This window comes from Macaca thibetana, chromosome 11 (genome assembly GCF_024542745.1).
Source record: "Macaca thibetana thibetana isolate TM-01 chromosome 11, ASM2454274v1, whole genome shotgun sequence".
In the NCBI taxonomy this organism is placed as follows: domain Eukaryota; kingdom Metazoa; phylum Chordata; class Mammalia; order Primates; family Cercopithecidae; genus Macaca; species Macaca thibetana.
In genome coordinates, this window is record NC_065588.1 from 121,173,040 (window position 1) to 121,198,637 (window position 25,598).

The 25,598-nt window shown below is 50.6% G+C and overlaps 2 protein-coding genes across 7 annotated transcripts in view; one reads left to right on the forward strand and one right to left on the reverse strand.

The window, feature by feature from the left end:
• Positions 1-25,598, forward strand: part of TMEM132B (transmembrane protein 132B) — a 1,306,862-nt gene that overhangs the window by 404,771 nt on the left and 876,493 nt on the right. The window lies entirely within an intron of this gene.
• Positions 13,471-25,598, reverse strand: part of SCARB1 (scavenger receptor class B member 1) — an 88,782-nt gene continuing 76,654 nt past the window's right edge. For 2 of the 6 annotated variants that reach the window (XM_050748014.1, XM_050748012.1), the window contains exons 10-12: positions 23,527-23,578; positions 22,482-22,628; positions 18,817-18,945 (exon numbers count right to left, since the gene is read on the reverse strand). In XM_050748014.1, the coding sequence (XP_050603971.1) occupies positions 18,817-18,945; positions 22,482-22,628; positions 23,527-23,578 (328 nt within the window). The other 4 variants (XM_050748009.1, XM_050748010.1, XM_050748015.1 and 1 more) reach the window with 3 other exon arrangements.

Here is a 25,598-nt window from a genome sequence, read left to right on the forward strand (position 1 = left end):
TTAGCTGTTCCCACACCCACCCCCTTGATCTCTAGCCACGCTTGTGGGCAGGGCATACCTTTACCCTCTAGCCAGCCACACAAACTACCCTACCTCTCAATGAATAAGCACCTGGTCTGTTGGGCCTATTTACACTGCCTGCCTGGTTCTGTAAGCATTTGAACTTGCCTCCACTGACCCACATGCATCCCTCCATTTACAAAAACTAGTTTTATACAATGTACGATAACCACACTACTCCCACGTGCAAGTACGCTCATGATGTGTTTAACAGTGGCACCTGCTGGTGATGTGTGGTATTACAGCTCAGCTCCACTAAACCTTGTAAATACTTAGCTAAACTGGGTCATGGATGTTAGGGTTTGTTCGAAGAGTACTTTATGACACATTTGAAAACCTTCCCAAACTATTTTCAACTGAAAGTGCATAAAATGTTTTTCTTAATGATCCTCATGAGAATCTGAAATTGATGGGGCAGGAATTAGAATTCCTGTTGGACAGAAGTGGACACAGGCACAGAGGGGTCAAAGTGACTTCCCTGAGGGACACAGTGAACCAATCTTCTTCAGAACACAGCTCTAGCTTCCAAACCCTGCCATCTGCCTAATCTCCAAGGCTGACATCATGAAGGAAACTATGTCCTTCCCTCGAACAGCTGTTACTGCCACAGACAGAGAGACCACAGGGCCAAGCACACCACAGTGCATGACCAGAGATGCCAGTGTTTAATCTCAGAGTCCCTGTTCCCCGAAATGGAAGAAATTCCTGTGGCCCAGAAAAGAACAGATGAGGCTGGTCATAGAAGCAGAGGGAAAATCCCAGAGACCAGAAGGGTGTTGCACAGTTCTGAGAAACCACTGCAAACCCGACCACAAGCCTCAGGCTTAATGCCTTCCATGCCAAGTTGTTCCAATCCATCTGCAGAGATGTTTTCCCAAGGGAGTGGAAGTCCCATTTTGCAATGGAAGCTGAGGAGGTAAGTGAGATCTGGTTTGCAGAAACATGTGCATCATGGCTAGTGTTGCTTAAACATCTGTTCCTGAAAGAGGAGAAGAAAAAAAAAAAGCTCCCTCTTAAAAGCCTCCCTCTGCCTCAGTCGCGGACTTCTAAATGCTATCAAGTTTGCTAAGGCTAAGGCTTCATGCAAACGTGTTGTGAAATCTGGAAATACTCATGACTCCAGAGATATTTGGCCTTCACCCTCAGATTCTCCAGCCAGCCTGGCTCCTAAGACTTCAGAGAGGAAAATCAGAGAAACAACCGCCACCAGGGCAGTGCACCTTATTCTTCCCTCAGCCAAACCTCCAGGCTTCTCCCTCCCAGTTCTCCTGCCCTCTCTTTCCTGTTTTGTTGTGGGTTTCAGAGATCCAAGCACTATTTTTAGACATGTTTATTCTTACTCCTCTTCTTTCCCTTCCATTCTCGACCTCTCTGGAATGAGCCTGGATGCTCCCCTGCCAGGGGCTTTTCTGGAGTGATTGGACACATGCTTGGTATGTGGGACCTTTTTCTAGATGGAGCTGGGATTGGATTTGGGGGAAATGGGCCTTGCAACCTCCTTTCCTCTCCCAGGCTCCTCAGAAGCTCCAGAGCCAGGACCTGTGTGCATTCATTGCCATTGCTTGGAGATGATGTTTCTTGCAGTTGGGTTCCCAAGTTCAGTTTCACTTGGGATAAGGGGTAAGATAAAGTGGGATGCCTCAGCCAGCACCCACAGCAAGCTCTGGTTCGCCCTCAATGAGGAGGTATGCAAAGTAGCTGATAAGCATGCATGCCCCCCAACCAGTTGCCAATATTCATATCCAGACTCTGACCCTTTCCAGCCATAAGACCTTGGACAATGACCTCGCCTCTCTGTGCCTCAGTTTCCTCATCTGTAAAATGAAGATGATGATGATGATAACAGCACTCACCTGCCATGATGAAAACTAAGTGAGCATATGCCAAGGGTTTAAAATAGTGCATGGCACTTAGAAAGGTTCGATGAATGCTAGCAACAGTCTGTTCCAGGAGAGCAAGCCAGGATGCCAGAGCTAAGCTTGCCTGACTGGGCTGGGAGTGGCCGGCATTGAGATTTTCTTTTTTTTTTTTTCTTTCCCTTTTTTTTTTTTTTTTTTTTTTTTTTTTGGGACAGAGTCTCACTCTGTTGCCCAGGCTGGAGTATAGTGGCACAGTCTCAGCTCACTGCAACCTCCGCCTCCCAGGTTCCAGTGATTCTCCTGCCTCAGCCTCCCCCGTATCTGGGATTACAGGTGCTCACCATGCCCAGCTAATTTTTGTATTTTTGGTAGAGACGAAGTTTCACCATGTTGGCCAGGCTGGTCTTGAACTCCTGGCCTCAGGTGATCCGCCCACCTCGGCCTCCCAAAGTGCCAGGATTAGTGAGCCGCCACGCCTGGCCCCGTGTTGAGATTTTATACCTTCTGGGCATCTGAGGTTTGGATCAGGATTGCCCATCCCTGGGAGACCACAATCAGCCATTTGGTCCGGACTTTGCGTTCACAAGAACACCACAAATCAGATTTTGGAGAAGATCTTGAATGTACTGTCCTAAAGCCCCACACCGCCAATATTAAAAGAACTGTGATAATTTCCCCTTTTTAAATCTTGCCCTCTCTGGACATGGTTCATTAAGAATTTTGCAAGCCCTGTAACTTAACAAAAATATATTGCAGGACTATTTCATGTACGGAAGCTGTTAAATTTTTACATGTAAACATACAAGAGAACATAGTTCTTGCAGCCCTAGTTCATTAGTTTGTCATTTTTTATCTTTGCTACGTACGGACCCTGAAACAACGACGTTTCCCACCCCTGGGACCGCCAGAGAGACCCGGATTGCTGGGGCCTCCGCACCTGGATCGGGGCCGCCCTGCGAGGCTGGACCCACAGCGCCCCCTGGCGGCCACAGTCAGCACGTGCGGCCTCTGGCTGGCCCTGGGCAGGTCTGCAGAACCCTCCCGCAACCACCTCCCCAATCTCGCTACACCCCAGATCATTTATTCTTTAACTCAGTAAAGACTGATTTGCATGCATGCCCCATGAACCATGAAGCCCACATAACTCCGGTGGCTGCCTTCAGCAGCGTAAAGTCTAAAGAGGGAGACAGCGCGACCAAATGTTCGCACACAAATAAAGATCCACCTTGCAAATATAGCCCCACCCCTCAGCCTCCGTCTTCCCATCTGTGAAATGGTCCCCTCAAGACTCCCTGCTGTACAGGCCATTGGAAGCTCCATGAAACATGTGCTCCCCTGAGCATCAAAGGGGCCTGCTGTTATTGGTGCTGTAGCTATGTTGGGATTCCTGGTGGTGCTTTCTCTCTCTGGCCTTTCACATTCCAGACGCCCTGGGGGTGGGTGGATTGGGATAGAGGACGAATCCGGTGTGGGTGACACAAGAACCTCAAGGTGCTGACTCCTCCCTCTGCAGCCCCCACAGGGAGTTCACAGTCATTCAATCCATGCTGAGCTAAGCCTGGGTCTGCACTGGGGGACGGCGACCCTACTTGCTCCCAGCCCCACCTTCTTGCCTCCTTCCTCAGTTAGTGGCACCTCCCTCTGGCTCACACCTGTAATCTCAGCACTTTGGGAGGCTAAGGTGGGCCGATCGCTTGAGGCCAGGAGTTCGAGACCAGCCTGGGCAACACAGTGGGACCCTCTTTCTAAAAATAATAATAATAATAATAATTAATTTTAAAATTAGCCAGGTGTCCTGGCATGTGCCTGTAGACCCAGCTACTCCGAAGGCTGAGGCAGGAGGATCACTTGAGCCCAGGAGTTCGAGGCTACAGTGAACTATGATCACACCGCTGCATTCCAGCCTGGATGACAGAAACCCTGTCTCAAAAACAAATGAAAATGTCCAGGCGCGGTGGCTCACGCCTATAATCCCAACACTTTGAGAGGCCAAGGCGGGCAGATCACAAGGTCAGGAGTTTGAGACCAGCCTGGCCAACAAGGCGAAACCCCATCTCAACTAAAACTACAAAAATTAGGCGGGCGTGGGTGATGGGCACCTGTGATTCCAGCTACTTGGGAGGCTGAGGCAGGAGAATCGCTTGAACCCGGGAGGCAGAGGTTGCAGTGAACCGAGATCACGCCACTGCACTCCAGCCTGGGCGACAGAGCAAGACTCTGTCTCAAAAAATAAAACAAACAACAAACAAACAAAAACAAATGAAAACTAACAAAAAGCGGCCCCTCCCTCCCCTTGGCTGTCAGGCTCAGACACTGGAGAGTCTCACTGGGCGCCTCCTCGCCCCTCACTTCCCACATCCAGTTTAGCACCATGTTCTATGAGCTCCAGCCCCTAAAAATACACCCCGCATCTGTCCCCTCTTCATCCACTGCCCCACCCTGGCCCAGGCCACCACCACCACCTGTCACCAGGAGGAGGGCCACTGCCTCCAGCCGGACCTCCAGCGTCCACGCCTGCCCCCACAGCCTCTCCCACAGCAGAAACAAACAGCAAACGCGGCCCTCCCCGACTGAAAAATCTCCAGTGGTTTCCCACTGTACTTAAAATCCTAACTGCAAGACTCCCCAGCTCCCCACCTCCATCTCCCTCCAACCCCTCCCACTGTGACAGTGTAAAATATTTATTTGGTCTTCTGCCCCTAAAATCCTTGGAATCTCCAAAGTGATGTCCTTTTGTTTGCCAATGACTCACTGGTGGCTGGCAACCCCTAGGCAGCTTCAGGATGGGGACTGGTCTCAGAAAAAACCAAGTCAGTGCTAGAGGGCTGGGACTTTCAGCCCCACCCCAACCTCCAGTGAGGGGAGAGAGGCTGAAGGTCAAACTGATCACCAAGGGCCTGTGGTTTAATCCATCACACCCACGTATACAAAAAACATACACAGAGAGAAAGAATGAATAAGACCTACTATTTGATCACACAACAGGGTGACTATAGTCAAGAAAAACTTGATTGCGTATTTTTAAGTTAACTGAAGGAGTGTAATTGGATTGTTTGTAACACAAAGGCTAAATCCTTGAAGGGGTGGATATGCCCTTCCCATGATGTGATTATGTCACATTGCATGCCAGTGTCAACACATCTCATGCACCCCACAAATGTATAACACTATGAACCCACAAAAATTAAAAATTTAAAATAATTTTAAAAATTATGCCCACCTAATGAAACCTCCATAAAAACTGAAGAGGACAGAGTTTTTGAGCATGGGAAGGCTCCTGGAGGGTGGTGCCCTGGAGAGCATAGCAGCTCCACGCCCCTCCCCGTGCCCCTCCCCCGTGCCCCTCCCCCGTGCCGCTCCCTAGCATCTCTTCATCTGTCTCCTTGTAACATCCTTTATAATAAATAAGCTCAGTGCTTCCCTGAGCCCTGTGAGCTGCTCTAGCAAATTAATTGAACTCAAAGACAGGGTCGTGGGAGCCTCCATTTACAGCTGGTCTGTCAGAAGCACAGGTGACGCAACCCAGGGCTTGAGACGGGCATCGGGAGTGAGGGGTCGCCCTGGGGTCTGAACCCTCGACCTGTGGGGTCTGACACTGCCTCCAGGTAGACAGCGGCAGAATTGAGTTGAATCAGAGGGCCCCTGGCTGGCGCCCACTGCAGAATTAGTTGTTCATTTCATCTGTGGTGGAGGAGGCCCCCATATTTGGTCACAGAAGTCTTCTGTGTTGATTGTTTCGGGGCAAACAGAGGAGGAAAAGCAGTTTGCGTTTCTCTCACCCAGGCCCACCCTCTGGGCTCCAGTCACAGCGCACTGTTTCTGTTCTGCATGTCACTACCCCAGGCCCTTTGCACATATACTTCCCGGTTCCTGGAGCGCTCTTCTCCAGATTCCCATGAAGCCTTCAGGAGTCGGCACTTCTCAGAGGAAACTTCTGGAAATGCGCTCTCATCTAAGTAGGCCCCCTGCACAGCACCTCTTCTCCAGCGCACCCCCTGCTTTTCTTTCTGTCCTGGCATTGTTGCTTCCCAGAGTGACCTTACTCATACGTGACCTTACTCATGAGTGACCTTACTCATGCATGACCTCACTCATGCATTTACTTGCCAGCTGTCTCTCCCACTAGAAGGCAAGTTTGTGAGGGCAAGGAGCTTTCTATCTTTGTCCAACTTTGTTGTTGTTGTTTTTCTTTCATTTTCTTTCTTTTTTTTTTTTTTTTTTGAGATGGAGTCTCGCTCTGTCACCCAGGCTGGAGTGCAGTGGTGAGATCTCGGCTCACTGCAACCTCCGCCTCCCAGGTTCAAGCGATTCTTGTGGCTCAGATTACATAGCTGGGATTACAGGCACACACCACCACACCTGGCTAATTTTTGTATTTTCAGTAGAGACGGGGTTTTGCTATGTTGCCCAGGCTGGTCTCAAACTCCTGACCTCAAGCAATCCACCCACCTTGGCCTCCCAAAGTGCTGGGATTACAGGGGTGAGCCACCGCACCCTGTCACCTCTGTAATTCTGAAGCGGATACCCTTGGTGTTTTAAGCAGATTCAAATGAATACTCTTTTAACTGTATTTGCACACCCCTGACTTTGGAGCATTTTTGCATCCAAAACCCAAGACCTGTTGGTCTGCCTTTGAGAGCTGTCCATGACCCTGGGCTGCTAGAGTCCCCTTTGCCCTCCTGGGACACTCCCTGGCCAGGAATCTTGGTCTCAGCGTCTGCTTCTGGGGAACGTAACTGAAGCTGATTCGCAATACATATGAGGGTGTGTGGCGCACAGTGAGCACCCAAACAGCGTTTGCTGAATGAAGGAATGAATGAATTGACACAGACTTCTCAGAGTTTGACTCTCTCTCAGAGCCCAGCAAGTGCTCTGCACACAGTAGGTGTCTAATAAATACTTGCTGGAGGTTCAGCATTTGAGAGCTTTCATAATCGTCCCAGGCTCTGTACAGAATGCTCACACACCCATTTCTTTTCTTTTTTTTTTTCTTTTTTTTTTTCTTCGAGATGGAGTCTCACTCTGTCACTCAGGCTGGAGTACAGTGGGATGATCTTGGCTCTCCGCAACCTCCACCTCCTGGGTTCAAGCGATTCTCCTGCCTCACCCTCCCGCGTAGCTGGAATTACATATGCCTGCCATTACATCCAGCTAATTTTTGTATTTTTAGTAGAGACGGTGTTTCACCATGCTGCCCAGGCTGGTCTCGAACTCCTGGCCTCCCACAGTACTGGGATTATAGGCGAGAGCCACCACACCCAGCCCTCACACGTCCATTTCGAGTCCACCCTCACAGGGGTTCTCAGAGATTTGTGTAGCAGCAATCTTCACTCCCATCTCATGGGAGGCTCAGTGAGGTTATGAATTGCTTCAAGGCACCCAGCAACTTGAGCAGAGCAGGCAGTAGCACGCAGGTGCTGGGAGCAGGGAGTAGCATGCTAAGGAGAAGCAGACATCGTGTGACCCGGGTCACTCTGTTATAGGGGTGTCACTCTTGTTCCCAAGACCCCAGAGAGAAAGGGTTAAGATCCCTTTGAAAATCTGAAGACTATTGAGGAAACGCTTCCCAGAATAAAACGCCCAGACACACACGTAAAATACAGTATCTAGGGGTCACGGTTCCCGACGCCAGGCTGTGGACCACAGCCTTCCCGGTTTAAAATCAATCCACTCCGTTCTAGGAACCGGGTGATCCGCAGCGTCTCCTAGGCAGCAGCCTCTGGACCACCTGTGTGCACAGCTCGCCCCCCAGTGGCCGAGCTCGGAATCGTCCTGAAGTCTCGCGTCAGCAGCCAGATTGCGGGGGATCGCAGATGGAGAGACAAGTGGGGAGACTTTACCGCCAGGATGGGGAAAAGTCACCCACGATTCAAGCAAAGATGACCTTTGTGACAGATTAACATTTCAGGGTCGCCGCCTGGAGAATGGACGGCTCAGGACACGCGTGGGAGCCGGGAGGCCAGTGGACCAGACTGGCAGAGCCTCAGTGGCTCAGACACAGGGTCCCTGGCCCTGGACCCACCCACGGGGCCGCCACCTCGAGCCCCACGCTGACCCCAAGAGGCATTGTTTTCAGCTGAGGACCCCTGCCCCGGCCCACTCCATTCACACTATCCACTTCACCCATCTCTCCTGGCACATCCCTGCAAAGCAGGTCTGAGTCACCTGCTTTAAAGGGGAGAACACTGGGTCTCCAGACAGGCTGTGTGACTTGTCCAGGGTCCCACAGCTAGTGAGTGGCAGAATTGTCAAGTTGTTTGAGAGGAAGGGCCACCTCTGCCTGGTCTACAATTGCACCCCCCGCGCCTAGCACGTAGTGGGCAGTGGCTAAATATGTTGAAAGAATGGGTGTCTGCGTGAGCCAAGGAGTGCTAATGAATGTGAGTAACTACCCTGGGTAAGAATATTCGTTTCCAGCACAGGGGCAGGTACCGGGATTATGTTGCAGGTCCTTGGGGTTTGGGGTTACAGCAACTGGAATTAGGACTTCTTGTATTCTAGAACATCCTAGTATCAACTGAGATACAAAGTGCCCCAGGAGTCCTGAGATAGGGAAAAAGAGCAAGCAGGAGTGATGGGGGAGGGGTGCCTCCTGGAGGAGGGGGTATGGCTGGAATTGCACCTTCGATGATGGCGAAGACTAAGCGAGGCAGAGAAGCGGGGAAAGGCTATGCAGGGGCGACACAGGCCGAGCAGGACGAAGGGCGCATGGGAGACAATCATGGGATGGTGCCGAGATCGCAGGTAGCAGGCCGCTTTGAGGTACAGGGAGGAACATCCTTAGTAGTTAGGTATTTATTTTAATGGAGATGGGAAAAATATTACTTGCCCAAAGAACCCATAATTTCACAGATACAACTGCCTTCCTTTTAAAATAAAATTCTTTAAGAAAAAAAGTAAGCCAAATTCAAGCAACATAGTAAGTAGTAGAGTCCCGTCACTGGCGGGGGCTGGGGCCTACAGTGAGAGCATGAAAAGAAAGTCTCGAAGAGTCAAAGATGCTCAGAGTCAGAGACACTGAAGCTGGACCGGGTGTCCCAAAGCACAGCCCTCCAGCTGTGGGGCAGGCGGTGCTTCCCTTCCCTGAGCCCTGGCTAAGGTCGTTGGCTGGGCTTAAGACCAAGGATGTGTCCAAACATACACCCTACAAAAAAAATCAAACCTCACTCAGAAGCAAGGTGTTCACCCAGTGAGACACACAGGAGGCTAAGTCCCTCAGGAACACACACACACAAGAATGACTTAAGGGCCAGGGCAGTGGCTCATGCCTGTTATCCCAGCACTTTGGGAGGCCGAGGTGGATGGATCGCTTGAGCCTGGGAGTTGGAGATCAGCCTGGGCAACATGGCAAAACCCTATCTCTACAAAAAAAAATACAAAACATTAGCCGGGTGTAGTGGCACAGGCCTATAATCCCAGTTACTTGGGAGGCTGAGGTGAGAGGATCGCCTGAGCCTGGGAGGTCGAGGCTGCAGTGAGCAGTGATTGCACCAGCCTAGGTGACAAAGTGAGACCCTGTCTCAAAAAAAAAAAAAAAAAAAAAAAAAAAAAAAAACAGAATGCCTTCTGGGGACTGTCTTTTTTTCTGTTTTATGAGCTTATGAGCAGGTAGACCTGAATGCAAGGGTTAAAAGTGTCTGTGATGTGTCGTATGTGCAGGTTAAGTCAAAATCCTCATCGTGGTTATCAAATAACCAAAGCTGGGCTCAGCTTCCCAGAGGATCAGACACAGGGAGTTTGAAGGGACCGTCCTCGGGGCCTGGACTCTCTCCTGATCTTGTCACTTGCTTGCCAGTCCCCCAGGCAGCTCACAAGACCCCCAACCCCTCCACTCTACAGCCAACAGGCAAAGCCTGCCTGACCCCCAGCCCCAGTCAAAGGGAACTTCCCGGACACGGGTTTCGAGAACCTGTCTAAAGATTGGGTAAGAAACGCTTTTGCAAGCCGGTGGTTTCCACTTTGCTGCTTTCTACAAATCTGAAGAAAGGTCAAATGGACCTGTCAGCTGGGAGATCAGCGAAAATCGCTTCCAATGACAGATGGCTGCGTGACATTCGCATACTAACCAGGAGTATAAGAATTCCACTCCCGGCGACTTCCTTATGAAAACAAGGCTTCTCTGCACTTGCAGCGATGAAGAATTGATGGTAAAAATTGGTTTCATTCTAGCAATACGTGACAGTCATTCACAGATACATGAATTAATCGGGGGTGGAGAGGAAGTCCCACTCATCTCAGGACAAGAAGTATTTCTAAGCAAATAAAAGCCACAGTGAGAAACCACTATGAAGGGCTGAAGGTTTTTAAAATTGAAAATACCAAGATGCTGGTGAGGATGCAGAGCTGCTGGGAAAGCAGGCTGGTACAGCGACTGTGAAACTGGCAGTCCCCCAAAAGTGAAATGCAGAGCTCCGGTTTGACTCGGCAGCCCCACTCCAAGGTGTACACCCGAGGGACATGAACGTATGCCTTCACACACAGATCTGTACATGAACGTTCACAGCAGCTTTGTTCATAGTGGCTGATATGGTCTGGCTGTGTCCCCGCCCAAATCTCATCTCGAATTGTAGTTCCCATAATTCCCATGTTGTGGGAGGGATCCAGTGGGAGATAATTGAATCGTAGGGGCGGTTTCCCCCATACTGTTCTCCTGGTAGTGAGTAAGTCTCACAAGATCTAATGGTCTGATCGGGGGTTTCCCCTTTCACTTGGCTGTCACTCCCTCTTGTCTGGTCCCATGTAAGACATGACTTTGCTTCTCCTTTGCCTTCCACCATGATTGTGAGGCCTCCCCAGCCATGTGAACTGTGAGTTCATTAAACCTTTTTTCTTTAAAAGTTACCCAGTCTTGGGTATGACTTTATCAGCGGCGTGAAAACCGACTACTACAATTGCCAAAGGCTGGAACCACTCTACATGTCCCTCAATAAGTGAACGGCTGAAAATCATTGGTGTGTGCGCCCCATGCAGTTCTGCTCAGCAGCGAAAGGAAATGAACTATTGCTACACACGACAACACGCATGCATCTAGAGACAGTGCTGAGTGAAAGAAGCCAGGCTCAGAGGGTTACAGGTTGTAGATGCCATTTAGAACATTCTGGAAAGGTAAAAATAGCTAGTGGCCAAGGGCTAAACATGGGGGCAAGGGACTTCCCTACAAAGTGGGAGGAAGGCAGCACAGGACACAGGCTGGGTGCAGTGGCTCACGCCTGTAATCCCAGCACTTTGGTAGGTTGAGGTGGGAGTAATGCTTGAAGCCAAAAGTTCAAGACCAGCCTGGGCGACACAGCCAGACCCCCATCTCTACAAAAAAAAATTAGCCAGGTGTGGTGGCACACATCTGTGGTCCCAGCTACTTGGAAGGCTAAGTCAGGAGGCTCTCTCTTTTTTTTTTTTTTTTTTTTTTTGAGACGGAGTCTCGCTCTGTCACCCAGGCTGGAGTGCAGTGGCCGGATTTCAGCTCACTGCAAGCTCCGCCTCCCGGGTTCACGCCATTCTCCTGCCTCAGCCTCCGGAGTAGCTGGGACTACAGGCGCCCGCCACCTCGCCTGGCTAGTTTTTTGTATTTTTTAGTAGAGACGGGGTTTCACCGGGTTAGCCAAGATGGTCTCGATCTCCTGACCTTGTGATCCGCCCATCTCAGCCTCCCAAAGTGCTGGGATTACAGGCTTGAGCCACCGCGCCCGGCCATCAGGAGGCTCTCTTGAGCCTGGGAGGTGCAATGAGTAGGCTGCAGTGAGTCAAGATTGAACCACTGCACTCCAGCCTGGGCAACAGAGCGAAACCCTGTTTCAAAAAAAAAAAAAAAATTATGGGAGCCCACTGTAAAACAAATAAACAAACAAAAAAGAGAAGGCACGAGGAAATCTTGGGGAATAATGAAATTGTTCTGTGTCTTGATTGTAGGGGTAATGACTCAATTCTATCCACGTGTCAAAATTCATGGAATTGTACACACACACAACTCTAATCTGTAAATGAAAAATATATATAAAATGCATACCAAAAGGACATGCATTCCTATAAAATTTTGCTTCGTTGATATGTAACATAAAACATAGTGATATAGTTTTGACCAATCGTGTCCTGAGAGTTGAAAGGCAATCCAGATGGTATAGGCTAAATGTTGTGTTGACCCAGAATTCCTATGTTGAAGCCCTGACCCCCAGTGTGGCTGTGTCTGGAGATGGGGCCTCTAAGAAAATAATTAAATGAGGCCCTGATCCGATAGCATCAGTGTCCTTATAAAAGACACCACAGCTCTTGCTGTCCCTCTCTCTTCCCCGCTCCACACCGAGGAAAGGCCGTGTGAGGACACAGAAGGCGGCTGTCTGCAAGCCAGGAAGAGACGCCTCACCAGAACCCAACCCTGCTGGTACCCTGGTCTCAGCCTTCCAGCCTCCAGAGCTGTGAGAAATATAAATGGTTTAAGCAACCTACTGATGGTACTTTTTCTTTTGGAGACAGTGTCTTGCTCTGTCTCGCAGGCTGGAGTGCAGTGGCATAATCACAGCTCACTGCAGCCTCAACCTCTTGGCTTCTAGCAATCCTCCTACCTCAGCCTCCTGAGTAGTTGGGACCACAGGCGCCCACCACCATGCCTGGCTAATTTTTGTATGTTTTTGTAGAGATGAAGGTCTCACCATTTCACCCAAACTAGTCTTGAACTCCTGGCCTCAAGCAATCCTCCAGTCTTGGCCTCCCACAGGGCTGGGATTACAGGTGTGTGCCACCATGCCCGGCCTTGACGGTATTTTGTTATGGCAGTCCCAGACCTAAAAGAATTTACTCTTGATGGTCACAAGAAAAAAAAAAAAAGCATCAAATATACATATCATTTAGATAACACTTTAGGAGGGAAGAAGAAAGGAAATACAAGTTTAAGGGGAAAAGGGGCATAACATTTCTGATCATAAAAGAGCTTGTTCGTGTATTCCTTGAAATGTTTGGCAGTGAATATCCTCTCCTGTCCTAGTTCGATCCAGAGTACACTTAAATACTGATGAAATGGTCTCATATTCAAACATCAATGATGATGACAATCTGAGAAAATTCCATCCTTTGCAATGATCTACACTTAAAATGAAAACTTTTAGATGCCTCCAAGCTGTTCTCTTACCCGCTTCTCTTCTTCACCACTTATGTAACAAGCAAAAAGCAAAGGCCTAGAACAACACGGGGCATGTCCCACGGGCACCAGGATTTGTAGATAAAGGCACAGAAACACATCCAGGGGCCCCACGCAAAAGTGGCAAAGGCGTCTGCACTGGGGGCTGTGGGCATGGCCGGGGGAGGGGGGAAGACGGGACTCAGCCCTGCTGCTTCTAAACAAGGGCGTACTCATGCAGTATTTCTATGAAACTCAACATTGCACAAGGTTGAAATTTAAAAACAACAGGAAGGTAAGCCAGCGGCCTAGCCCTGGGAGAGACGCTCTTGGCAGCCACCAGAAAGGAGCTATTGACCAAGAGAAGAAGAGCCCAGGACTTCCCAGAGGCCCCCACTGCTCCCCCAACCCCAGCAAACAAGGCTGTCACAGAGGCCAGCATCAAATTTTTTTAAAGGTTTATTACTTCAATAGTGAATTATTTTTCAAAGATGATAAAACTCATTTCCAGTAGAAAAGGGTCACAGGCTGGCCCCAGGGTCCAGGAGCGCGCGGGAGGCAGGGCCCCAAGGCCTCTTCACCTCAGCCTGGGCACCTAAAATCTGAGGGGCCCTGTGAGGGGGTGGGGGCAGCTCGGGGGCACAGCCTGCTGCCACTTCGGCCAGGGAGTGGCCGGCTCAGTCCGTAGGATGATGTCAGTTTAGGCTGGAGGAAACGGGCAGCAGAAACCCTGATGCAGTGCCTGTGAAGACTTCGGGGAGATCAAGGTCCGGCCAGGGTGGGCGGGGAGCCTCGGGCAGCCGCACGGGGCATCTCGTGCTCACCCCGTTGTTTTCTGAGGCCTGTGTAAAGGCGCTTTGCCTGGCCTGCCAGCTATTTGGCACAGGAAGCCAGCACTCCCAGCCTGGCCAGTCCTGCCTGGGGAGTCACTACGCCGGGACTGCAGTGTTTCACCCTGAAGGGGAGGAAGCCTGGGCCCAATGGCTGAATGGGACAGGCCAGGCTCACCCAAGGAAGGGGACACAGTATCCACAGCCCCTGTGGTCAGGCCTGTGGGCCACGTGGAGAGAAGGTTCCAGAACAGTGCTTGTCGACGAGCCTCTCCCTGCAAGTCCCTTCAGCAGCAGCTCCGTCCCTGAGTGTCTGCACAGGCCTGCATGCATGTATGCAACAGGCACATGGCAGCTGGGAGGTTCAGGCTGTGGGGCTGGGGGGCTGTCCGCTGGGAGAGTCCGGGAGAAGTGGGGTGTAGGGGCTGGGGGGCCGGTCAGGCCCAGCGGCCAGGCCTGGCTGGCTCATGGTGTCCTCAGGACCCTGTGGAGAAAGGCAAAGCTGGGTGACCACCCACGCCCTGTCACCAAACCCCACCCTCATCCCCGCCCACCCAGGCGCTGTACCCACATCCCCAGCACAGACACCACCCCCGCCACCAGGCTGTCAGAGGTGAGAAGAGGCTGGAGTCGCCTACAGACTCCTGGAACGTCTCCCAGAGGGCCTCTTCATCTCACTCAACACCTGCCTGGCCTCCCCGACCTCCTTTAGGGATGGAGAAACTGAGGCCCAAAGAGGCTTAATACAGTGAGGGGCAGAGCAAGCTGGGGGGCCTGTGTGCAGCACAGTCAACACGGAACAACCGGGGCAAGCTCCGTCCCTCAGGAAGAGAACATATGTTCACGTGTTGATTTATTTTTTATTTTTTAGAGACAGGGTCTCTCTGTCGCCCAGGCTGGAGTGCGGTGGTGCCATCATGGCTCACCACAGCCTTCAATTCCTGGGCTCAAGTGATCCTCCCACCTTGGCCTGCCGAGTGGCTGGGACAATGACACGTGCCACCACCATGCCCGGCTCATTTTTTTATTTTTTGTAGAGACCAGGTCTCACTATGTTGCCCAGGCTGGTCTCAAACTCCTGGGCTCAGGCGATCCTCTCACCTCAGCCTCCCAGAGTGCTGGGATTCCAGGCGTGAGCCACCATGCCTGGCCTGCATTTTTAAACCAACGTCACAGGACGGTATTCAGCTCGAACAGCACTCATGAACAGAAGACAGGGAGGAAAGCCGGCCACACAGCAACACACGCAGCAGGACGCAGCTTCGGTCACATTCAAAAAGTGACCTGTTGCTCATGGCTGGGCACATGCAGATTCAGAGTAAACAAACCCACAGGCCAAGTTCCTGGCAATGGCTACTCAGGGCGCTCAGGACATGGGGAGAGGGACGAGGGCCACACAGGGAACGAGTGAAACCAAGGGCACGAGATGCTGACCATCTTCAACACTGACAGCTGTTAGCAATGGCTGAGTCTGGGTGAGGAGAACTGGCTACTGTCATTTGTCTAGTTTGACAGTTGTAGAAAATTTCTCAACTTAAAAATTAAAAATACAGATAATGCTAATGATAAGAGTGTGGGGTGAGCCTTTGTCCCGCTAAGTCCCCACCTCCCATGCCTTGAGCAACAGAGGTCTCCCTACCCCGGCAGCTGGGGCTGGAAACCCCTGCCCACCTCCGCACACCTGTGCTGGCTTCACCAAAGGGTAGGAAAATAAAACTCCTGCTCAGGGCAGAGAGCGGGCACAAGGGCCAGGGTGTGCTGTACTGAGCCAGGAATGGGGGAGGTCAGCCCCGCCCCCCACGCCACCCACTGAGGCAGCATGAGACACCCACAGGTGGCTAGACCTTAGCCATGTGGGCCCAAAGAGCCGTGACTTGAGAGAGTCTCACTCAAAAGTAGAAAGGTGAAACCGCCCCCAGGCTGTATAGAACCCTGGTCTTTCCCAAGGAAGACACGTGGAACAACGCCCCCAGGTGCGGAGGGTGAAGCAGGTTCCTCCTCCTCCCTCTCCTCCTCCTCCTTCCTGACACTTGTTTGACTGAGGAACACAGACTTGGAGTGGGAGAAAGGTCAGTGAGAAGCTAAGAAAGGTCCAGGAACATATCCCTGAAGGACCACCCGGACAGTTGTCCAGGCCGTTCACTGCACAAAAGGATCCAGCTGAAGGGTTGCAGACCAGTGGACACAGTTTACCAAGCTCCCTGGCCTACAGCAGGCCTCATCTGCCCAGAGGGGCTGTCTTTTCCTTATTTATATAAAAATATCCTTTTTCCCCCTTCTCCCAAGCAAGGCTGCCCCTCAGGGCCATCCCCATACCCAGGCACAGGGCAAGGTGTGGGGCCTTCCCCGGGGACTCAGGCCTGAGACTCAGAACAGGACCCAAGAGGAGACAGCAGTGGCCTGCAGGGGAACCACTGGCCACCAGCCAGGTGCCCACTCCAAGCTGAAGCTGGCCACTGGAGGACACTGCATTCCCCGTTTCACATGCCGAGGGGATCCAGGGCGCTGGGCTGGGCTCCAGACCTTCCAGAAGGCTGGGCAGGAGGGTCTTTTTAAGTCAAACACTTGTCTCATCACCTAAAAATTGGATTCTGTTGGCAAAATAAAGGGGAGACCCCAGTTTTGTTTGGGGGGCGGATGACAGGACATCCTGGTTATGTCCAGGGAGGTGCAGCCATGGGGCCCTGGCCACTCTATCTGTGCTAAAAGTGAAAAGCTCCCTGCTCTACACTGACCAGGCCCTGACCAGCCCCCACCCCTGTACCCTGGGAATCCCAGGCAAGTTTCTGCAGAAGGGAGCAGTGGCTGGAAGGAGCAGGGACACCGAGGGGGCCAAACAGTGCACAGCACAATAGTGTCCTGGAGGAATCTGGGAGACAGGAAGGGAAGAGGGGCCCGGCCAGAAGGCCTTGTCTGCAAAGCCTGGGGACCCTGTCCCGGGGAGGTTCCTCTCCAAATATTAACACTCTACCCCAACACAGTCAGACTCTACCCCCTACTCCCAGATGGACAGGAAATCCCGTTAGGCAGATGAATAAAAGCTTAATATGTATATAATTGGAATTCAGTGGATCCTTTCAAACAGTGCTGAGATATTATCACAGTAATTTGAGTCACTAGCAATTTAATATATTTATCTAGTTGGTGTTCTGGGGGAATATGTGTCTCTATTTCATTGGTAGTTCAGTGGTTATGCAGTCTGTCCTTCCTTCCTTCCTTCCTTCCTTCCTTCCTTCCTTCTTTCCTTCCTTCCTTCCTTCCTTCCTTCCTTCCTTCCTTCCTTCCTTCCTTCCTTCCTTCCTTCCTTCCTTCCTTCCTTCCTTCCTTCCTTCCTTCCTCCCTCCCTCCCTCCCTCCCTCCCTCCCTCCCTTCCTTCTCTTTGTTTCTTTTTTGAGATGGAGTCTTACTCTGTTGCCCAGCATGGAGTGCACCCCAGAGCTTGAGTGGGACACGGGGCTGGCAGCGCCTGCCAACGCCAACAGGCTCCTGCCCACCCCTTGGCATTTTCTTTTTCATTTCCTTGTCCAGCCCTGGCAAGTGAGATGAGCTAGAGACAGCCAAGTAGCCCCAAAGAGTGGGGCTGCTGCTTCACGTCCCCACAGTGTGGCTGCCTGAAAAGCTATTTTCACCCAAGTAGGCCCAGCCTCAGAAGCTCTTGAGGGCAGCACATTTTTCAGAAACTAAAATAACAGCTATCATCAGAGGCACCACTTGAGAGCGATTCATCCCTGCCCAACCCCAAGCTGTAGGGCCTGCAGCTCTGCCTGTCTCCTCCCCTGGCAAGGACACCATCCCTGGCCACGGCTCCCCCACGACCTCAGCCCTACAGAAACCTGGCCAAGGAAATGGAGAACCCCCAGGGGCATCAGCCTACTTCCCCGGCAGATAGGGTGGCCACATAAAATCAGGACGCCTAGTTAAATGTGGATTTCAGGTGAACAACAGATAGGTTTTTCAGGATACGTGCGTCCTATCATCGCACGGACACAATAAAAATTACTTATTGCGTACCAAAAATTCATATTTACCAGGCACCCTTCTGTTGTTTCTTGTGTTCCGTTTGTTCGTTTGTGCTCAATCTGGCAATCCTACCCTCAGATCCAGTCCTAGGCATACAGTTGGTGTTCAATTGATGTCTACATTCTTTGTTCTTGGTCAGTCATCCCAGATTTATTTATTTATTTATTTTAGTTTTATTTTTTTAAGACGGAGTCTTGCTCTGTCACCCAGGTTGGAGTGCAGTGGCATGATCTTGGCTCACTGCAACCTCCATCTCCCAGGTTCAAGCGATTCTCCTGCCTCAGCCTCCCGAGTAGCTGGGATTACAGGCATGCGCCACCATGCCCAGCTAATTTTTTTGTATTTTTAGTAGAGACAGGGTTTCACCATGTTGGCCAGGCTGGTCTCGAACTCCTGACCTCAAATGATCCACCCACTTCGGCCTCCCAAACTGCTGGATTACAGGTGTGAGCCACTGCACCTGGCCAGTCATCCCAGATTTAGATCAATGTTTCTCAAACATGTTTCTACATCAGAATCTCATTAGGGTCCATTAAAATACAGATTCCTGGGTCCCACCAAGATTCTATTTCAGAAGGCTAGAAGGCTGCCCAGGGATCTGCATTTCTAGCAGACTTCCCCAGGGGAGTCTATTGCACAAGAGATTCCAGAAGCAGCAGGCCTAAGCCTTGCTCCTGCCTTTCTAAAGTGACTTGCAAATAGGCACCAGCCCACAGAACACAATGTGCCCTCTGGGATCAAAAAAACTGCTATTCACTCAGAACATAGGAAGGGCAGTTTCTCTAGAAGCAAAATACACAAATATGCATCTTCAGACTGTAGACACTCCAGGGGAAGTTGAGGCTGAAGGAATGAGCCGGACCCCAAATGTTTTAAGCCGCCAGCATTCTGCTTGATATGGGAGGGGGCAGGGAGGCGCACGGTGTTACCTGGTACCCACCTACAGTTTTGCTTCCTGCAGCACAGAGCCCTTGGGAGCTGATGTCATCAGGGATTCAGAATAGGCCTGAATGGCCTCCTTATCCTTTGAGCCCTTTTTACTACTACTCCAAAATAAATAGCATTTCTCCTAGAAGATAACCAAGCTAATTTATAGTTGACGTTGAAGCCACATAAAAATGGTTTTACACGGTTCTTTGATTTGCAAAAGGCAAAGAGGAAACAGGAAAGCTACAGAAGTTTAGAGTCCAACAACCCTCAACAATTGCAGGTGGCTGAGATGTGGGGAGCTGCTGCTCTTAGACGGAAGTACAAGCGTCTTCGGGAAACACACCTGGGAGGTGGACGAGACAAGCTGAAAAGGGCTCGTCCACTTGAAAATTTAAACCAGCGAGGAAACAAAGTGGGGAGATGGGCCATGGAGACTGATGACCAGTATACTAGCTGGGGGGCTGTTGAAAATCAACCAGGAACAGACTGTTCTGTTAAAATACTTTTGATTTTTTTTTTTTAAAGAATGACTTGAGAAGAAAAAAGTATTGCTTTTTAAAATTTTTGAGACAGGATCTCACTGTGTTGTCCAGGCTGGAGTGCAATGGCGCAATCATGGCTCACTGCAGCCTCCAACTCCTGGGCTCAAGTGATCCTCCCACCTCAGCCTCCCAAGTATCTCAGATTACAGGCAAGAGCCACCACACCTGGCTCAAGAAGAAAAATTTCTCTAAAGAGAAATTAAAATATGTTGAGTTTACCCACATGTGATTTTTTTTTTTTTTTTAATCAGGACAAATTACATAAAAACTGATAAGGCCAGTCAGGCACAGTGGCTCACACCTGTAATCCCAGAACTTTGGGAGGCCGAGGCGGGCAGATCACAAGGTCAGGAGTTCAAGACCAGCCTGGCCAACATGGTAAAACCCTGCATCTATTAAATATACAAAAATTAGCCAGCCAGGGTGGCGGGCTTTTGTAATCCCAGCTACTCGGGAGGCTGAGGCTGAGGCTCCCGCTTAAACCCAGGAAGTGAAGGTTGCAGTGAGCCAAGATTGCACCACTGCACTCCAGCCTGGGCAACAGAGCGAGACTCCATCTCAAAAAAAAAAAAAAAAAACCTCAAAGAAACAAAAACAAACAAACAAAAATCTGGTAAGGCTCTGCTAAATCAGATAAATGGGATAGATTTCACTTATGTGGCCTCCAGTGAAACCTGCAGGGAGGGGAGCCACACTGCCGATCGTAGCATTCTTACTGGATTTGAGGGTGGGATGCTGATTTGGGGGCTATGGCAGGGAAGGGGACCCTAGCAGCCTAGACATTCTGTGCTTCCTGACCCTCCTTCCCTGCTCCCATTCTGATGGACAATTTGGAGAGAGACAGAAGGAGACAGAGGGTTGAGGCTGTCGCGGCCTCCTCTGGCGCAGCCCCTCAGCCAGTCCTCAGGGACCCCCTCACATGGCTGTGCGTCCTCGCCTGTGGGCACCCACGGTGATGCTCTGCCACAGGGAGGTATTCATGGTCTGGGAGCGTGGGTTCTGATTCCTTCTCTCCTCTCTACATAATTCAGTCTAATAACTGGAGGGAGTTCCCTTTTGCTCGCTGGAGTCACAGCCCTGCTGGGTCCTGGCTGCCCCGGGGCAGTAACAGAGAAGGGGGCTCCCAAAAGGGCTGGTTGGACCCAATGATCATTGATCATCAGGAGCTCAAACGCTACAGCAGCAACAGGATGACAGCTGGTGTCCAGGCTACCACCTCACATTGTGGAAACCTTTTCCCCCTGAGGACAGGAATTTTGAAAGGAAGTCGGGTTTCAGGTCTGAAAGCCAAGGTGAAGAACCAAGAATGCTTTATTCTCACCCAGCAGGCAAGCAAGGAAGCAGTCAAGCGTTCCCTGAAGAGGGGAAGAGGAAGAAGCAGTCACCAGTGCTAAAGGAAGCAGGTACTGCAGAGGAGTCAGGACCAGCAGAGCAGCGGGGCGGCCCCAAGGCCCCCAGAAGGCCTCGGCCTGTGGCCCTAGGATGATGCAGGTGGGGGCCACCTCAGAGAGTGGCTTTCTGCTCCATGCATCCAAAAACAGCCTTTCCTGATGCCTGCCAGTGGGCAGCCTCCCCTCCCCTGCCATGGCAGCTGCTCGCCCATCTCCACTGCCCCTTGAGCTCTGTGATCACAGCTCTCCTGTCCTTCGTGTGACTGTAGTAACTTGCCTAAAGGTCTGCCTTGCCCATCTCTGCTGCCGATCTCATGTTCCGGTCATTTCTGCATCCCCTGACCTGTGCAAAGGACCTTGCAGTGAATGCCATGAATGAATAAATAAATGACCCCGAAGCAAGGAGGTCTCCCCTCTTCTTGCTGCTTCCGGAGGTCTGAAGCCCAGGGCTGGAGCTCTTCCCCCCATTTCCGTTCTCTCCTGATAGCAGCTGCCCCATCCTGTTCGAGCCACTGACTTCCTCACCTACTGGGGCCTCCCCGCTGGGCCCAGGCTTCCATCCCTCCCAGCCCAGGGCCCACTTGCCAGCCAGCAGCTGACCTAGTGATTCCCCTCTTTAAAAGCCTCCAATGGCTCTGTCACTCCCAGAGTCAGTTCCAGACTGCTCACTCTGCGCCACAAGGCCCTGGGTGGCCTGCCCTGTCCACTCTCAGACACCACCCCCTACCTATGTCCCTGCCCTCTCTCCCCTCCAGCCACCCTGGCCCTGCCTGACCCTCCGATGTGCCCTGCCTGTCCCTGCCGCAGGGCCTTTACAGGGGCCGCTCCAGGCAGCATTCCTCCTGTGGCTGTGTGCTGAACGCCTCCCTGGCCTCCACTTCAAAGCTCACTATCTACTTCTTCAGAGACGCCTTTCTGGAGCTCCATCTGTCCTTGTCCCCACTTGCCCCAGACATGCACTGTCCAGTCTGGGAGCTGCATTTGGCTGGTGAGCCCTTGAAACGGAGCCAGTCCAAATTGAGACCTGCTGCACATGTACCATACACACAGGATTTCAAAGACTTCATGCAAAAAAACTGCAAAAATATTGACATCCTTTATACTGATTACATGTTGAAGTGATAATATTTTGCATATATTTGGGTTAAATAAAATTAAAATTAATTCCACCTGTTCCCTTGGACTGTTAAATGGCTATTAGAAAATTTAATCTGAAAACTTCACACGTGGCTCACGCTGTATTTCTATTTGACACCATGGCTCTAGCCCCTCACATTTCCTATCATGGGTGTAATTATCTTTTTTGCTGATTTATTGGTTTTCATCTGTCTCCCTGGCTGGAATGCCAGCCCTCCTTAATCCCCCTGAGCAGGCTCCTCAGCTGTCTCCTCCACTGCTGTGCGTCCCCTTGCCCCTAACAGAACCTGGCATCCTGGGTGCTGACTTGATGAATGAACGATGCAAATACCAGGTCTCATTACTCAAAGCCCACCTGCACCCCCTCCAAGGGAGGGTCCCAGGCCTTCCAGAACAGGCAGAGTAGTGGCAACGCGGCATGCAAAAGACGCAAGCCTGCAGCGCAGCCCCCAGCGGTGACCGCTCCCACTCCAGCACAGAAGCAGGACTGCTGCTGGAGGTGGGCTCCAGGCTGCGGTTGGCCAGAGGGTCCGATCTGAGGCCCCCTTCCCCCAGCAGGCAAGCGAATAGCTGTCAGCCCGGGCCACACTCTGGCCAGCACCTACTTTGCTCCGGATTTGGCAGATGACAGGGACCAGCAGCAGGACGCAGCCCAGCGCCAGGAGGACGTACTGGGCATAGTGCATCACCTTGGGCATCAACACCAGCTGGGTGTAGAATGTGTGAAGCGTCTCCCCCTCCATGGCCCCGCTCTGAGGAGGCAGAATGACAAACACATGAGCTGGAGCCGCAGGCTGTGGGCTACAGCGCAGATGCCACCCAACACCCTCCTCTGTGCCCGCCTCAGCCTTTCCCCATCTCAAGCTCCCTAGCTAAAGCATGTGTCGGAGCCTGCCAGGGACCGCCTCCCTCCAGGACACAAGGTGAGACTACAATTCCCAGAATCCCTTGCAGTTGGGCAGGGCCATTTGATCGTGTTCTGACCAATGGGAGGTGGGCCTGGCCTCACGTGACTCCCCATCGCTTTGCCTGCCACTGAAAGGAGGATCTACAGGAGGGCGGGGCCCCCGGGGACCTGGAACCCTAAATTACTGGAGGGAGCAGAGCTCTGCTTCCCCACCAACCCACTTCAGACTGGGCTGTGAGCAGGAAGTGAACTTGACATTCGGAGGCTTGTTTGTCCTGGCCATTAGCTAGCCCTGATTTAAAACGAGGTAGGCAAGAAATAATAAATAAAATTTAAAAAAAGATAAAATAAAAAAATAAAATAAAATAGGCCAGAATGAATTCTAAAAAGATGCGAGAGAAGTATGTTTAAGTAAAAAGCTGACACCTTGGAAACCAACTTCCCCACTTTCAGGAGAAGAGGTTATATGCCTCAACAAAATCATTTTACAACCAGGGCCAGGGACTTGACCGCTTCATGCAGCTTCTGTCTTCCCCATCTCAAGGGATCCCTTTCAACTTGGTGGGATAACTGACATAGGGTGCTTGGACAGTGTGAAATTTCTGATACACTGGTCCATGTCACAGTCCGGTTACCCTGGCCCAGCCCTCTCCCTTTCTACAAGCCGCTCCCCACCCCCTGCCTCAAATGCCCACATTGGCTCTTAACAAAAGCCCCTGACACTGTGCCCAACGCACCCTTACCTCTGCAAACCAAAGCAGCGGCAGGACCACCGGCTCAATCTTCCCAGTTTGTCTGGAAATAAGCAAGGCATAGCTGTGTGAAACAAAGTCTTACACCCAAACCTTGATATAATTCTGCTTGAATACAACATCTAAACGGGTTTATTATAATTTTGCACACACTAAACCCTCACCACCAAATATAAACAATGAGCTGAAACACTTTAGGAGCCATGTGACAAAACTGTCCCCAGGCTGAAGGTCTCAGTCTACAGCCCTCAATACTACTTGTAAATAAGACTTTAATTCTTTTTATTTTTTATTTTATTATACTTTATGTTCTAAGGTACATGTGCACAATGTGCAGGTTTGTTACATATGTATACATGTGCTATGTTGGTGTGCTGCCCATCTTTAATTCTTTAAAAGGCATTTTTTTGGTTGTTTTTTGTTTTGTTTTGTTTTCTTTAGTTGACAAGATGAGATGTTTTCCCAAAGGGCTGTTTGTCATCACACAGCTTTGAACCTGTGATCATAAGTTCTGGGGCCAGGAGGGACTTGATTCTGCAGTCTCAGTCATCCCTCCTTATCCGTGGTTTTGATTTCTGCCATTTCTTACCCTCAGTACAGTACAATAAGATATTTTGAGAGAGAGACCACATTCACATAACTTTTATTATAGTATTTGTTATAATTACTCTATTCTTAGTTATTGTTAAGTGTGGCTATACCTAATTTATAAATTAACTTTATCATAGATGTGTGTGTATAGGAAGAAGCAGAGTATATGCTATACAGGGTTCAGTACTATCCCCAGCTTCAGGCATCCACTGGGGGTCTTGGAATATACCCCCGGGGATGAGGGGGCCACGGTACTTGACTGGTGCAGGCTTAGGGAACCAGTGTTTTGATGTGCTGCTAGAAGGAATCTCCCCTGGCAAAGAGCTTGATAATTTGACAATAATCTTTTTATATTAAAAACTCACATCTCCTGCAGCGCAAAGCCCACCAGTGACCCAGCCAAAATCCATTGGTCCCTTTTAGAAACAGAACCCAAATTTTACTCAGGATGGCAATGCACCCAGTGAAACACTCCACCTCAGCCTCTCTTGTGGCAAGTGAGGCTCTGTAACCAAGTTCTGGTTAATGAGATGTTTGCAGAAGCGTTATGTGGGATGGCCGGGAAGGCTGCTTAAAAAGAAGCTTTCACAGCTGGGACGTGAACCTTTTTTCCCTCCTCCCTTTCAGATGCCTGGAACGCAGATGCAAGGGCTGGAACTCTGCAGCCAGTGGGACCAGAGGTGACCTTGTGGAAGCCATGTGTTGGGAAAATGGAACAGAAAGATGAGTGGAACTTGAACCATGAATGTCTCTTGCCATACTCTGACTGTCTGCCTCCAGACATCCTCTAAAAGAAATTTTTTAAATAACAATATACCTTTGTCCCATTTGGGCAACAACTGTTGAGTTTTCTGATCTATACTGCCAAACCTAATTCCACCAATATACCTCACGACCCAGCAATTACGCTCTTCAGAAACTGCCCTAGAGATGCTCACACATGCACACAGAGGCACAAAGATGTTCAGTGTTGCTTGGACTAGCAAAGACAGACAAACAGACAAATGACAACCTGTATCTTCTCTATGGTGACATATATATGAATGTAAAGACGTAGGAAAAGGCCTGGAAGGAAGCACAGCAAATGAATGATGGTGGGTACGGCTGGGGATGGCGGGGAGTCACAGGAAACTCTCTTTATTCTTCCCCTCAAGAAGATATGTTCATATTACCTGTGACATTAAAACTTACACGCCAAGTTAAAAAGATAATAAAATCCGAAGGGAGAATAAAAGTTAACTCGATGCTGGAGAAACGTGACAGGCATGACCTCGTCCAGGCTATCAAGGTCAACATCAACAGTGATACAGTATGTTGACGGAATGTACCCTAGATGCTCTGAAACTGGAACTTTCTCTCTGTGGTCTTCCTCCTCCCAAAACCCATCACCCCAGTCTAATCATGAGAAAAGCACCAGACTAATCCCAGGAGAGGGACATCCTACAAAATACCTGACCAGTGCTTCTCAAAAG